Source organism: Diabrotica undecimpunctata, chromosome 8 (genome assembly GCF_040954645.1).
Source record: "Diabrotica undecimpunctata isolate CICGRU chromosome 8, icDiaUnde3, whole genome shotgun sequence".
Lineage (NCBI taxonomy): Eukaryota > Metazoa > Arthropoda > Insecta > Coleoptera > Chrysomelidae > Diabrotica > Diabrotica undecimpunctata.
The window spans coordinates 39,670,721-39,686,746 of record NC_092810.1 but is presented as its reverse complement, the minus strand read 5'-3'; the positions used below and the strand labels follow the sequence as shown (position 1 = coordinate 39,686,746).

Here is a 16,026-nt window from a genome sequence, read left to right as displayed (position 1 = left end):
ATTTCATAGCTATATTCTTCTAATGCTAATCTCCACCTAACGAGTCTTGATCCGGGATCTTTTACATTAAATAGCCATGTGAGTGGTTTATGATCCGTATAAATGAAAAATTTATTTCCGTACAAATATGGTCTAAAGTGTTTAACACTCCATACAATTGCAAGTAATTCTTTTTCTGTTGTGCTATAGTTTGATTCCGCTTTGTTCAAGGTACGACTAGCATAAGCAATAGGTAAATCATCTGGTACTTTACCTTGAGAAAGTATGGACCCTATTGCATAATTACTAGCATCCGTTGTTAAGACAAAGGGTTTGGTAAAATCTGGATACTGAAGTATTGGTTCTGAACAAAGTATTGATTTCAGGTTCTCAAATGACTGTTGTTGAATGCTTGTCCAATTAAATTCAACATTTTTCCTCAGCAGTTTTGTTAAAGGTTGTGTTAAAGCACTGAAATTTTTTATAAAGCGTCTATAATAACCAGTGAGACCCAAAAAGCTCTTAATATCTTTTTGTGTTCTGGGTATAGGAAAATCTGTAACAGCACATACCTTTTTTTCGTCCGGTTTGACACCAAATTCAGTTATTAAATGTCCTAAATACATTACTTCGCGACGAAAAAATTCGCACTTATCTGGTTGTATTTTTAAGTTGAATGTAGACAATTTTTCGAATACTTCTTTTAATCTTTTATTATGATTTTCTAATGTATCGGCATGAATGACTATATCGTCGAGATAGACAAAACATCTGTAATTTTGTATTCCTGAGAGGACAGTATTCATTAGCCTTTGAAAAATACTGGGAGCATTTTTTAATCCAAATGGCATTCGTGAATATTGATAATGTCCAGACGGAGTTGAGAAAGCAGTCTTTGGAGAATCCTCAGGATCCATTTTGATCTGGTGAAATCCTGATGTTAAATCTATTGTTGAAAAATATTTTGAATGACCCAATTGGTCTAATATATCGACTATATTCGGAAGTGGAAATGAATCTCCTATAGTAATATCATTTAGTCGTCGATAGTCTATAACAATTCGCCATTTCTTCTTTGCTGAAGCATCGGCCTTTTTTGGCACAACCCAAAGGGGCGAATTCCATGGCGAAGTTGATTCTTCGATAATACCTTGATCTAGCATACCTTTTATTTGAGTTTCGACTTCATGTTTGTGTACTTCAGGATACCTGTATGATTTAGTGCTAATAGGTACATTAGAATTTAAAGGAATTTTGCAAGTTATGGCATTTGTACTGGTAAGTTGATCTCCTTCCAGATAAAAGATATGATTGTACTCCTTGCAAATAGAAATTAAAGATGATTTTTCTTCACTATTTAAATGATCTGTTCTCAAGGCATTTTTTAATTTAGCAATTCTATTAGAATTCGTATTATCTTTATAAGAAGACATTTTTCGTATATTTGCATTGTTTTGTAAATTTGGAATTTTTTCTATTGCTACTTGAATATCGTTTAATTCAACATCCGTTTCAGTAGTGTTTACGATTGAGGTTAAAAAGAAATCATTTTTTACTTTAACAACACTAGGACATAAAAATACACCTTTAAAGATTTCGCGTTCGGGACATAATCCTTCGCTTAATTCATTATTTATTACTTTAATTTGAACAATTGTTTCAGTTCTTGCGGATAGAATAGTTTTATTACTTCTTGAGTTAGAATTAGAGTTTTGATTTAGTATAAGATCGTCTGAACAGGATTTTTCTTCTGAACAGGATTTTGATTTATGATTTCGTGAAGAGTTACAAGTTTTATTTGTGCATATCTCAGTGGATTTTACACATTTTGGACTTGAATTTTCTTTGGATTTAGAGTTAGATTTAGATTGAATTGGATTGGATAGTAGTTCTTCACTACTTAAGGTTATTTGGATATCATTGGTTTCTAAATAAGAATGATCCTCTATGGATTTAGCATCATAAGGAAATATTTCATCGATATTAGAACTTGTCTCGATATTTTGATCTCTCAGAAATTCGTCATTGTCATTGTTTAATGGAGATTTTATATATTCGATTGAAATAGAACAATTTTTAAAGTTTAATTTATTTTCTTTATAATCAATTTGGCATTTATTTATTTCAAAAAAATCGCTACCTAATATACCGTCGAAATGAAGAGGAAAATCGTCTTCTACGACATAGAAAACATGAGTTTGGACAAAATCTTTTATCTTGAAATTTACGTTACAACTACATATAGTTTTATTTGGATTTAAGACATTTTTATCAATGCCTCGTAGAGTAATAGACTTAGAATAAATTTTTGGAATGTTTAGTATTTTTGAATATTTAATTAAAGAAATATCTGCGCCTGTATCGATTAGAAACTTGCAAGAGGATGGATTAGAATTATTTACTAAGGGTAAATCTACATAGGAAGTGACTGAGAAGTTGATGGTTGTGATACGGCCTGAACTGAACGAACTCCTCGAGAATCGACCGTTGGTTGTCGAGGATTCTGGAAGTTTAAAGAATTTGTTGGATTTTCGTTTTTATTGTTAAATTCGCGTTTTCTACATTCTTCTATAACGTGACCTGGTTTTTTGCAGTATCTGCAAAAACGTTGGGAAGTGTTGGTATTTTCTTTTCTTAAGTTTGGAGGAAAATCAGAATTGGAATTTGAATTTGAAGGTTTATAATTTTGATTTTGAGAATTTGACCTTTGAAGATTTGAATTAGGATATTTTGGGTTTTGAAAACTAGAATTTTGAAGATGTCTAACATTTCTATCTGAATTGTTTTTATATCGACAGTTATTTGAGGAATGGTTATTTCGTTTGCAAATATTACAGAATGGTCTGAAAATTTCTTGTCTTGATAACTGTTCTTGTTCTTCGGCAATTGCTATAGCAACAGCTCTTTCTAAGGAATCTGGATTTCGGGCTTTGATTAAAATAGAGAGGTCTTTGTTTAATCCTCTAATAAAGACATTTAGTGCTTGAGTTTTTAAGAGTTTAGTACATGCATTTCTTGCATCTGGAGATAAGTCTGGATCAAGTGTATTTATTAATTTTATATAGCAATTTTCAACTTTATTTGCAAATGACATTACATTTTCACTGGGCATCTGACGTAAGGAATGTAATTCCAATTGCCACTGACCTTCAGTTCGGCGTTCAGAATAAGCATCTAATAAGAAGTCTTTTAAATCTTTCCATTCGTCAAATGTTCTGTTTCTAGTTATGGCCCTAGCTTTATCGGTTAATTTAGTTTCTATAATGGCTAATAAGATGGGTTTGGATTGCGGATTTACTAAATTGTATGCTTTATCACAATTGTCTATGAATTCGTATAATTTTGATTTTGTACCATCAAATCGAATGAGAAGTTTTTCAGCTATTTCAATTGATACTGACATTTTATTTGAATTAGAAGTAGAAGAATTTGAAAGAGAATTTGAGTCGGGAGAAGGTATTTGTTCGTCAAATAAGTTACTTATATCAGGATATAAAGTAGACATACGTTTACAAGATTTTTAAAATATGAGACAGAATTTAAGATAGAATGTACTTACAAGTAGAATATTGTTGTTGGTCGCATAGTCTATTATTCCACGGGTTCACCTCTACTTCCGATGGAACTACAATTGGGTTATGACTGGAACTGGATTTCGAACTGGATGTACTGGACCCCAATGTAATTAGTTGTAGTGGCGATTTTTCCACACTGACAGTTTTTTTTGAATGATTCCTCGAAGGAAACAAGTCAATTCAAAAATTCCTCAGCTCTCCTTCTATCAGCAATCAGAGGAACTCTGCTACTAATATCCCACGTTCTGACACCAAATTTTGTTATGGAATACTATGCGTTTATTTCTTCTCCGGACTAACTCTTTGTTTTGGAATTAAACAGAATATATTGACATGTATAAATTTATTATATTAGAGGATGAAAATTACACTCTGCTTGTTATTTCTTAAAACTATGAATATATATAAGTTCTGTTATCTACAATTATTTAACGATGTTTCTGGATGGATTTGAGTACAAGAGATTGGACTCAAATATTAATATTAAAATAGCAAATACGGATAGCTTATCGAACAAAGAAATAAGAGAAATAAATTATTATTATTCCATAGATACGAAGTATTAGGTGAATAAACTAGCGAAACTTATTTATTCTAAATAGGAAAATATTTATGAAGAGTATTGATTCTGATTTCTAACAGCAAATAATTATTAGTGATTATACATGAGAACTTTTCATAATTGTAAATAACATATACCAGGTGACTAAAAACTATATAGAAATACATAGATACTTTAATTATCTTACATGTGAGTAGGTAGGTACATTACACAATTTAAAAACAATAAATTATTTAAAACATTTGCACTTAAAACAAAATAATACTAAAGGGGTAACAACCACTTTACACCAACTATCAAAAATGATACAAGCACATTTTTTAAGGTGCCGATGATTTGCAGTGGTTCGTGTATGCTAAAACTACTTTTTTTGTTTTTTACTCCTCAAAACGACAAGGACAAGATATTATAGTCTTAATTTTTATAAGCAATATTTTATGGGCTAAATTCTTTAGGACTTGCCTCATCTAACAACGCATATTTACCGACTTCGATACTCCACACATATTTTTAAATTTCAACGCTGCATATAACCGTTTATAATTCAGTAAATAAACGTAAATTGCTTCTGACTATGGTCACAGTTTAATGCTAAAATTTTTCAACAATTTACTGATGTGCTACTGTGAAGTTTCAAAGACCGCCGTAGATTGTTCTTGTTCAACTAAAAAACTCATGACCTTAATAAATGTCATAAAGAATTCCACTGGACCTGAACTCATAATAACAGTGGTATTTTTCTAACTTCCACCCACTTTTCAATTATAAGAAATTTATTAAACAATTCGAACAAATTGTGAAACTCTGGTTTTTAATAATTATTTATGTTTTGATTACTTTTTGTGGGCCGATCCCGGTGGTACTGCAATACCGGGCCAACCCGTGATAGAAGTGGAGCAAGCCCCTTAACCTTCCATCTAATTCCAAAAATCAGTTTAATATACTGGCCCCGCATGCGGGGCGTATCAGATATTAAGCTGATAAGAACAGATACTACACTTTGATCTTAGCCAGAGGCCGAGAAGCGATAACCAAAATTTCCCAGTCCAGGCTATAGACCAACAATTTGCAAGCTTGCATCGACACGCACACAGTAGCGCCATCTATGGCAAATAACTTTAAACTCATACCGAAGAACATTAAAAACAAGGGGATTTGAAATCAATTTACAACAAAACAGACAAGTTTAAATTATAGTTTTGTTTTGATACTACTACAAAGTCATGTTTGACCTACAACAAACACACTTTGATACAAACGTCAAATAAACCATTGTTTCTCTGGCGCATTGAAGTTTTTTAAAGGAAACTGTAATCAGGAATACAGAACGAATCCAAAAGCAACCATACATATTAAAACATCAGCTTCAGAACTGTGCCAATGCAATTAGAATAGATATATTCTGTCAATCAATAGTCACAAATTTGTTCAGTGCAGATTTGCCAATAAAAGAATAATAATTGTGATACATTTTGGTTTTTAAACGGTAGGTTATGCAACCAACATATCACCAAATACATTCAGAATCTTACAAGCCTTTTTATATTTACATTGTTATTGATACATTCTCGGTCCTGTGTCGTTTTAGGAAGAAAAATAATAGTGAAATCACAGTCTATTATATGTAATAAAAATATTTCTCTAGATTAGACCTTATTATCCGGAACTTCCGATAATTTTCGAGATCTAATAGACGCCCTGTTCAACATGCTGGATCTTGCTTCACCTCTGAACGAAGCTCTGGTCGATCTTCTAGACAGTCTTACTGAAGTTGCTCTATAGAACTCTTCGATAGGTTCTTCTGCTTCTCTCGGCCTATGGAAAATTATCAAAAAAAAACATAAGAAAACAAAAACTTTGTAAAGTACACATCTAATACACGTCTTCTCCCTAAAAAGGGTAAGACTTTGTATATAGATTAAGATATAACTATAGTATGAATCGTACGTACTTTATACACGGGAAGTCCCACATCTTCTGACCTAATCCAAAGTTTTCTCCGTCTTGTAATGTCTGTGGTAGTTCTTGATCTAGAGTTTCTGGTAAAAACAGTGCTAACAGTCCTCCTAAGATACCCAACACTCCGAGAATCAAAAGGGGTAAGGATGTGGATACATTTGCCTGAAAAATAAAAACGATTTATTTATACACTGAAAATTATTGAGAGCACATTTGTTGACATAGCTTATAATTCCATGTAATGTCTAAAAATAATGCCGAAGATTTTCTTTTCTCGATTTGTTGCAGTCATTTTAATAAACGAATAATGTCGGTGCCTATGATCTTAATCTCTCTTTGATCTATTCTAATATCACTTTGTTCAGCATTCTTGCAAACTACAATAATCTCAGTTTTGTCTAAGTTGATTTTCATTTTGTATTTATTAAAACATTCATTTTAAATTTGCAAACATTTTTGTAGGTCTTTTTTGTTATTTGTCAAAATAACTAAATCGTCAGTATAGATTAATTCAGATAAGAATATTTGTCGTAATTTTCTCAATCCAACTCTTATGTGTTAGACATTTATTGATGCTTCTTTAGCTATTTTATCGATTAATGTAACAAACAAGAGGGGACTTAGTGTCCCTTCTTATCTAATAACCATTTTCGTAACAAATTCTTTCGATTTTTGGTTGTTCATTATGATCACATTTCTTGTAGAGCTATATACAGGGTACGGGAGACAAACGGCCAATTTGAAATATATCGAGAACTAAAGGTAACTGAAACAGGAAAATTGGAATGAAGAGGTTTTAAAGAGTGAACTGTTTAATGAAAATATTTGCATATATTTGCTACTCCTGGTTATACCGGAAATTGCTTATAACTTCGTTTTTTAATGGGACACCCTATATATTTTTTAATTTTAGAAATATTCACGTTATTCTGAACATTTTTGTTAATACTTCCCTATACCTATTGTTATATTGGATTTTATATGAAGATTACACTTTTCTACCATGTATATAAAGTTCAATATCCTCGATTATAATTTGCATAAAAGTTTAAATTCCCTAGGAACTTATTAACCACATACAGCTTTATCGTTTACAGTGTAAACTTGCCTTTTTCATTATAAAGGGTACCTGCATTCTAAATTTTCGCCCAATTTCTTTTTTTCAAATTGACACCCTGTACGTGATTCACTATTGTGAATAATACTCGCATTTTAGAAGTTTCTTACTATCGATCTGTAATAATATTTCCTGTATAAATGGTGGAAAAGTGTAATTTTCAAATAAAATCCATTATAACTCAAAAAAGATTCACAATAGGCTTGTTATCAATCCCTCTCTCTTCAATAGCTTTCCATATTTCCTCCTGTGATACTAAGTCAAAGGCTTTTTCAAGATCTATAAAAATCAAAGTATAGTTTATCATTGTAATGTAGTGCTTTTTCTGCTAGCTGTTGTACTGTGAATATTAAATCTGTTGTACTCCCCTGGTCTGAAGCCGCATTAATTATCATCTACTGTTTTTTCAACATTTAATAATCTTTTAATTTTATAATTTTTAAAATTTTATGCAGTAGTGTTACTCCGGCTTCTGCTATGTATTTTATCATTTCCGGTTTAATATTATCTGAGCCTGCTGTTTTCCCCTTCTTTAATCTACTTACCGACTCATTGACTTCTTATTATCTGTTATTTCATCTCTTGATCCGTTTTTAACATTAATAGTAGACTCAAGATTGGTTTGTTTTCGCTCTTCAATACATTTATCTCCCGCATTTAGCACTCCTTAGAAATATTCGCACCACCTTTCCAATGTATGCTCTTCTGTGACTAGTAGTTTGCCTGTTTCATCTTCAATAAAGCTTGTAGAATCTTCTATACTTTTTCTTTAATTTGTAAAAGTGTTCTATATAGTAGTTTACCAGCTGTTGCTCTCGATTTCATGTGCAAACTCTTCTCACTTTTATGTCTCCTTAACTACTATTCTTTGCTTTTTATACTCTTCATAATTACCATTATTTCTTTGTAACAGATGTTTTCCAGAGCTTCTTCTTTAATTGTACTTCCATTTTTATTTGGTTATTCCATCATGCTGTTAGTATCTGTAGATCCACAAATGTCTCTAGCTACCTGGTACATTGTTTTTTGAACAGTTCCTTCGATATCTGTATGTTATCTCGTCTATACATTCTCATTGTTGGATTGTTATATGTACTTTAATGATCTAATTATTCCGTTATGAGAAAGTTAACCAAATAAATAATTTGTACTATGACAATACTTACCAAATATACAACAAAAGGAGCTATAATACTGGCGACATATCCCATGATATGAATGAGGGCGACCCCTTGTGCTCTGACTACAGTTGGTAGGATCTCAGCTGCGTATTGGAGTCCAATGTTGTATGATATGTTGATAGCGAATCTTCCCATGATGGCTAATGTCGCAGATGGAATACCTACAACAAAAAATGTGATTAAACGAAGGAATTCCAAAAAGTTGGCCATTGTGTAATCTAAGCAGAGATAATCCTACAGTTATTTCAACAACTACAACTAAATTACCTAATTATTTTATTTCAAACCCTATTTGAATGGCTTGAGATGCCCCTATGAATTAGCTTTAGCCATTGTATCGCTTAACTAAAGGTTACTCCAATTTTAGGGAATTTGTTAGCGTACCTAAAGGCAAATTTTCTGTCATTTTTATTCCAGAAAAGACTAACGTTGTTCAGGTAGTAATAAATCTTTTTTGAAGCAACAGAAATAAGTCACCTAAGCAGCAATAACATTAGTCAGATGTTTTTTGCTACGTATAAGTAGAACTGGTTTTACCAACATATCAACGCTTCAATTTTATATTATAAAACAAGTTTTCATTTACCCATCCTGTTTTCCTCTATGTATCCCAGTCAGTATGTGAGAAAATTATTAATTTTTATAACCCCAGAACCATAGCTCCCATCCGCTTCTATAAATCAAGAAATATCCGAAAAGCCATAGAAATTAAAAAAAGCCTAAATTCTCTCAATAAAAGAGATGACAACATCCGGTTACCTTCGACATGGAGACCTCTTATAAAGAAAATATCATCCGCTCCACCCTCCAATCAAAATTCCGCCATCAGAAATGTTCGCATCAACACCCGCGCCAATCCCCATGCCAACTCCCAGGCCAACCTTCTTCCAAACCACGACACCATCGAAAGTATAAATGAACTGTTCGCTGTTTCCAGTAAAATAGCAGTAGTGCATTGATTAGTCATCAGTGTAGTGTTGTCTGGGGCTAGGGAGACTGAGACTTCGGAAGCCTGAAGAGGACATCAGAAAGGATGTCGAAAGCTCGGCGGAGTGTTAATCGACACGGTTCAAAACAGAAGCCTGTTGAGTAAATAGTAAAATAAAGGTAGAAAGTATCGGCATAGCTCGCAACAAAGGAAAAAATATAATAAAATATGTGTATTAGGTGGAAGGCAACCGTATATACGTCTTTCTGACTATTGGCCATCTTAAGTACGGTGCAGCCGAGTTAGAAAAGGAACAAATTAACTTGGGAAAGGATCACTACAGGAGCAATGCGACCAATTTGTGGTAATAATGTTAGAAGACTCTGAGGTTTCCAGAGCAAAAACTAACACATCCACGGAGGAAGCTAAGCTACCTTCCATCTTATACACATATTTTATTGTATTTTTTTCCTTTGTTGCGAGCTATGCCGATACTTTCTACCTTTATTATATATATACATATCATCATTCTCGGCATATTCTACCGATTATTGTGCAGCCTCCCTTATATAGCCATTTTTCATTTCTACCCATGATTGCCTAAAATTCGCTCTTCTGCGCCATGTTGTACCGGCTTGTTTCCTTATGTCAGAGCCCCATCTTAAATTTGGACGTCTTCTTGGTCTCTTGACGCCTCTTGGATACCACAGTGTAATTGTAGTGGACCACCTATTGTAAGTTCTTCTCGCTAACTGGTACGCCCACTGCTATTTTAAAGATTTAATTGGATTGGCATCTTCGATTTGAATATAATTGCAGTTCTACCAAAAGATGCTCAAGACAGTTTAATTCTATTGATTTCTGGAAGTAGGGAGCCAGATTTATGTATTAATTGTCCCTGGTATACATACTCGTCTACTGTCTCAAGTGCAGCGTTGTTTATTATTACATCTTGGATACCCACTAACTCATCGTGCATGCTTTTTTGTTTTTGTCAGGTTCATTTTTAGGCCAACTTCATTGCTAGCTGCATTTAGCTCGCTTATAAGTTCTTGCAGTTCTACAGGATTATTAGCAATCAGAACGATGTCGTCTGAAGATCTTAGATGGTTAAGATATTGTCCATCAATGGATATTCCTTAGTTCTGTCAGTTTATTTTGCTGAATATATTTTCTAGAGTTGCAGTGAAGAGCTTTGATGATATTGCGTCTCCTTGTCGGACGCCTTTGGTAGTGGGAAATTCTGGAGTGTCTTAATAAATGTTTACTCAAGCTTTTGCTTGTCTGTATATATTTGCTAAAGTTTCTATGTACGGTTTGTCAATACCATGGTTGGTCAAATCCTCTACTACTGACTTGGAATATATAGAATCGAAAGTCCTCTCGAAATCTATGAAGGTTATTGCTAGCGGCATTTCATATTCTTTAGCTCCACTCATTAGTTCTCGAAGTGTATGAATATGATACATGGTACTGAATCCACTTCTGAAGCTAGCTTGCTCTCTCGGCTGTGCAGCATCTAATGCGTTTGCTAATCTGTTGTTGCTGATCTTTGTGAATATCTTGTATATGATTGGTAGTAGACTTATAGGTCTGTAGTTTTTGATATTCTCTTTACTAACCTTCTTATGAATGAGAATTATGTTTGCTGTATTCCAGTGGTCTGGTATGCATCTCGATTTTAGGCAGTTCCTAAATATGTCTGCTAAGATTTTCCAGGTTTTATTGCCAGCGTATTTGAGCAGTTCCACTGTTATACCATGTATTTCAGCTGCTTTACTGCTTTTCATTTTTGTAATTGTCGATTCTACTTCTTCCGGAAGGACTTCTGGTACATCTTCTTGGTTACTGATTACTTAATTCTTCACAAGCAATATACAAAGCACTTGACACTTCAAGTGTGTCAGGTGCTTTGTATAGTTCGCTGTAGAATTTAGTCACGAGTTGTATTATTTCATTTCTGTCTGTAATTCTGGTGTTTGTTAGAGCAACGATTTGCTTTTTTCCAATGAATTATATATATATATATATATATATATATATATATATATATATATATATATATATATATATATATATATATATATATATATATATATATATATATATATATATATATATATATATATATATATATATATTTTATCGAAAGGGCTATGCGATGATAATGGAAATCTACAACTAGACCCCGACAAAATAGTTAGAATCTGGGAAACTTATGTGGAACAACTGTTTAATGATGACCGTCCTAGTGGGTATACACTGAGCAATGATGATACTGGCCCTTCTATTCTAAAATCAGAAGTGGAGAATGCTATAAAGGGTCTTAAAAATAACAAAAGACCAGGCAACGATAACGTATACGGGGAAGTATTGAAAATGCTGTGCGAAACAAACAGTCAATTTCTAGACTCACTCGTCATACTCTTTAACAATATTTATAACAGCGGGGAGTTTCCTGAAGACTGGCTAGAGTTAACTTTTGTTGCCATACCGAAAAAACCAAAAGCAAAGTCTTGTGATCAACATCGGATGATAAGTCTAATTAACCACATTTCGACGGCATACACCAAGGTTATTTACAACAGAATAAGCAAAAAATGCGAGGATAACATTGGAGATTCGCAGTTTGGGTTTCGGAATTCTCTTGGGACAAGAGAAGCACTTTTTAGTCTACAGGTACTCATCCAGCGCTGCAGAGATATGAACAAAGACGTGTTCATATGCTTTATAGACTACGCAAAAGCATTCAATAACGTAAAGCACGAAAAGATAATTGAAGTTCTCCATAAGATCGGAGTCGACTACAGAGACATTCGAACAATAGCGAGTCTCTATTGGGGCCAAACAGCTAAAGTGAAAGTAGGATCTACATTGACCAATAAAATTGAGATCAAGAAAGGGGTACGACAGGGCTGTATCTTGTCTCCTATTGTCTTTAATATATACTCAGAAGAAGTATTTAAGACAGCGCTGGAGGAAAGCACAGAAGGCATAAAGATAAATGGAGAAATAGTTAATAACATAAGGTATGCTGATGACACTGTGATTCTAGCAAGTAGCATGGAGGAACTGAGTTGCCTAATGAGTAAGATACAAAAAACAAGTGCACAATACGGACTCATACTAAATATCACAAAAACCAAATGGATGTTAGTAAGCAAAACCCAACAACCACCACAGCAACTGATATTAGACAATGAAAGAATTGAACACGTGGATTCGTACATCTACTTGGGAACAACAGTTAACTCAAATTGGGATCAAGCGAAGGAAATACGTATAAGAGTAGAAAAGGCAAGAGCATCGTTCACTAGCATGAAGCAAATTTTCACCTCTAAAAGCCTCACCCTACCTCTCAAAATTTGACTTCTGAAATGTTATGTATTCCCGGTTTTGTTATATGGAATGGAGGCGTGGACAATGACCGCAACATTGATGAAAAAAGTAGAGGCCTTCGAAATGTGGGCTTACCGACGTATATTACGTATATCCTGGACTGAGCACGTGACCAACGAAGAGGTACTACGCCGGATAGGTAAAGAGAGAGAGGTAGTAATAAGTATAAAGAAAAGAAAGTTGGAATACTTGGGTCACGTTATGAGACATAATAAATATAGAGTACTACAGCTGATCGTTCAAGGGAAAATAGACAGCAGAAGGGGTCCAGGGAGGAGAAGACACTCGTGGCTCCAAAACTTGCGGCAATGGTTCGGATTGTCATCTGCTGAACTATTCAGATCTGCCGTAAACAAAGTCAGAATAGCCATGTTGATTGCCAACGTTCGGAACGGACAAGGCACATGAAGAAGAAGAAGAATGAATAATACTTATCTTGTGTTCTTATAATTTTTCCTGTTTTTGATTGCATGTTCTATCAATCTTTCATTGTATTTTCTTATGTCTTCCTTAATACTTTTCTTTATTGTCTTACAAAGTTCTGTGTATTATATTCTCTGTATGTTGCTAGTTACTTTCATTTCCCTTCTTTGCTTTAGCATTATTTTAGTTTTATCAGACAGTTTACTATGTTCATTTTGTTGTTGCAGGCCTCCGATTTCTTTGGCACTATCAAGGATGATTTCCATTAATTGAGAGCTGTCGATTTGGTCATGTAATCTTTCATCAATTGTCCTTTGGTAGTGAATTGAGTTTTCTTTTAGATTTGTAATATTTATACCGGTTACTCTTGGTTTTGTGATTAATTTTATTTTTCTAGTTTCAGAACTAGAACAATTTTTGCTCTGATTAGTATATTGGTCTATCTAAACCTATATATATATATATATATATATATATATATATATATATATATATATATATATATATATATATATATATATATAATAATCTATATAATAATAATAATAATGAAAAAATATAGTCAAAAAAAAATTCTTGTAGCTTACCTAGAGGTACAGCAATAGCAAACAGTGTAAAGATACCACTGACGATCATAGATCCGGCAGCGAGCCATCTCCTTCCCCAAATGTCAAGAACAAACGTCAGAAAGGTGTCAGCAGGAAATTCAGTGGCGGATGCTATGGTGAAGGTTAAGAAGGTGTTTAGACCGAGCGTTTCAACATTTCTTACGTGTCCATCGAAGACCAAAGATATAGCCATCCACAGGACAACCAGAATCAAGGTGATTTTTCGTAGTCGTGGTGTTTTGAAAAGGTCTATAACGGTGTATTTCCTTTCCATATTTTCAGCTTGTTGGGCTTTTTCGCAGGAAATCTATAAAAGTATAATAATTGACTATTATTATTTATATATACAAAATAATAATATACAAAATTATTTCAATGAAATAGATTTTCAGCCACCTCAAAAACCCTCCGAGTAACGAGTTTGCACTGATGTGTCAAATTTTAATAAAACTCCAGAAGACAAGGCCCATCCTAGACACCAGGTGCTTCGGAGGCCATCGTCGTCTTGATATTCGTGTTCAGCGACCCCAAAAATCCCCCGAGTAGTAATATTAAACTCATTTATGTCAATTATTTTCGAAATGCACTTTGGAAAATTTATTTTTCTTGTTCAATAATGCAATTTTCTTTGGACATCATCACTTAAGCTCACAAAATTTCCTAACGCTCTTACGAATCGAATGCAACAGGTTTAATTGAGATTCAGCCAACTGCAAAAAATTGGTAGGTTTATTTCTTCATTACCTCGGTTATCTGGCGAAGACCATTTGTAGTACGTTAATAAAAGAGATAAATATGATAAATAAATAAATAAAAAATAAATAAATAAGAAAATAAATAAAGAAAAATAGTAAAACAAGAATGCGTAGCAAATAGCAATTAACACCTAGTGCAGATTGTACAAATGAATGAATTTCCATTGACAGTATCACTGCACTTAAACTTTGGTCTAAATACTCTAAATTAACAAACTGACTAGTTTTACGATAGAATGATTTCATACTTACACGAAATTGTTCATACATTTTATCACTAATATGGGTTTTATTCACTTTTTCGAATCTTTTTAGTATGTCTATGGCCTTTTTCGTCTGCCCTTGCGATACCAACCATCTAAAAATAAAAAATTCTTAGCAATTCAAACAAAAAAATAATTGAGATAAAAAAATACGGAAGTATTTGTAAAATTGGAAAATCTTAGGATTGGAAAGCCTATTATCTGACTTTTCTTCTTCTTTTTATGTAGACATAACTCTGTCTGTTTTTCAATGTGGCTCCAGTAAGTTGTCGTTCCATCGTTTTCGTGGTCTTCCTGCTGATCGTCTTCCTATGAGAGAACCGTCTCTTGCCATCTTTACTACTCTATTTGTTGCCATTCGGCTTATATGATCGTTCCATTCTACTTTTCTATTTCTTACCCAGTTCTTGACCTTCTCCACCTTGCATCTACGTCTTATATCTGTACTTCTAGCTCTGTCTCATAGTGTCTTACAATCAATTTTTCTAAGTGTTTTCATCTCTGCTGTTTCTAACATCCTTTTTGTCCTCTCTTCAGGTCGTGTTTCTGCGTATTCATTATTGGTCTGATGACTGTTCTGTAAATTCTGCCTTTCATTTCTTTCCCAATATTTTTATTTCTCCATATTGTTTCATTCAGGCAGTCTGCGTCTCTGTTTGCTCTATGTACTTGATCTTCCACTTCAGTTTCAAGCTTTCGAAAGGTACTTATTACTGGAAGGTGTTAAGATTCTGGAAAACCAGAATATAGTAGTTGATGAATATGGTAAGTAACACACAGCTAAATATCTCTTTCTTTTCAGGGTTGAAGAATTTATTGACTGTTTCGTCTTTTATTTAAACAGTGATGAAAATAATGTTTAAGTGTTAATGCTTTAGTCTGTGGACTAGTGCGTACTCCAATGCGCATCGCACAGCCTCTAATCGTCCCTATTGGCGAATTGACCTGGAAATATCTAAAATCGCTACAAGTCTTGGAATTTATAACAATGGCAACTTACCTAGCAGATTCAGGTACCAACCACGGGGTAAATACAGCGATTACCAAAGGCGCAGATGTGGCGTAGCAAAGCAATCTCCAGTCGGCTAAGTAATAGGCTATCCATGGCAATATAGAGGCAGCAAAAGTGAAGAATATCGCTATGGACATATTGGCTACGAAGGTCCTCCATTTTGGTCCGACATATTCCAAAACTGAAATACAATAAATGAATAAATGTATATATCGTAGGCAACTATGAAATTATTGTAACGAGGGTTTTCTTAGTTCGAAGTGTA

At 33.6% G+C, this 16,026-nt stretch overlaps 1 protein-coding gene and 1 non-coding gene across 2 annotated transcripts in view; both read right to left on the bottom strand.

The window, feature by feature from the left end:
- Positions 1-4,953: 4,953 nt before the first annotated feature.
- On the bottom strand, positions 4,954-5,145 carry LOC140449257 (U2 spliceosomal RNA). Its single transcript, XR_011951766.1, has one exon. It is a non-coding gene; the product is annotated as a U2 spliceosomal RNA (small nuclear RNA).
- LOC140447469 (organic cation transporter protein) overlaps positions 4,985-16,026 on the bottom strand; it is a 105,538-nt gene continuing 94,496 nt past the window's right edge. The window contains exons 4-9 of the mRNA XM_072540136.1: positions 15,750-15,942; positions 14,739-14,844; positions 13,711-14,038; positions 8,359-8,534; positions 6,068-6,237; positions 4,985-5,931 (exon numbers count right to left, since the gene is read on the bottom strand). Coding sequence (XP_072396237.1) covers positions 5,763-5,931; positions 6,068-6,237; positions 8,359-8,534; positions 13,711-14,038; positions 14,739-14,844; positions 15,750-15,942 — 1,142 coding nt within the window. The 3' untranslated portion in view covers positions 4,985-5,762. The remainder of the gene's footprint in view (positions 5,932-6,067; positions 6,238-8,358; positions 8,535-13,710; positions 14,039-14,738; positions 14,845-15,749; positions 15,943-16,026) is intronic.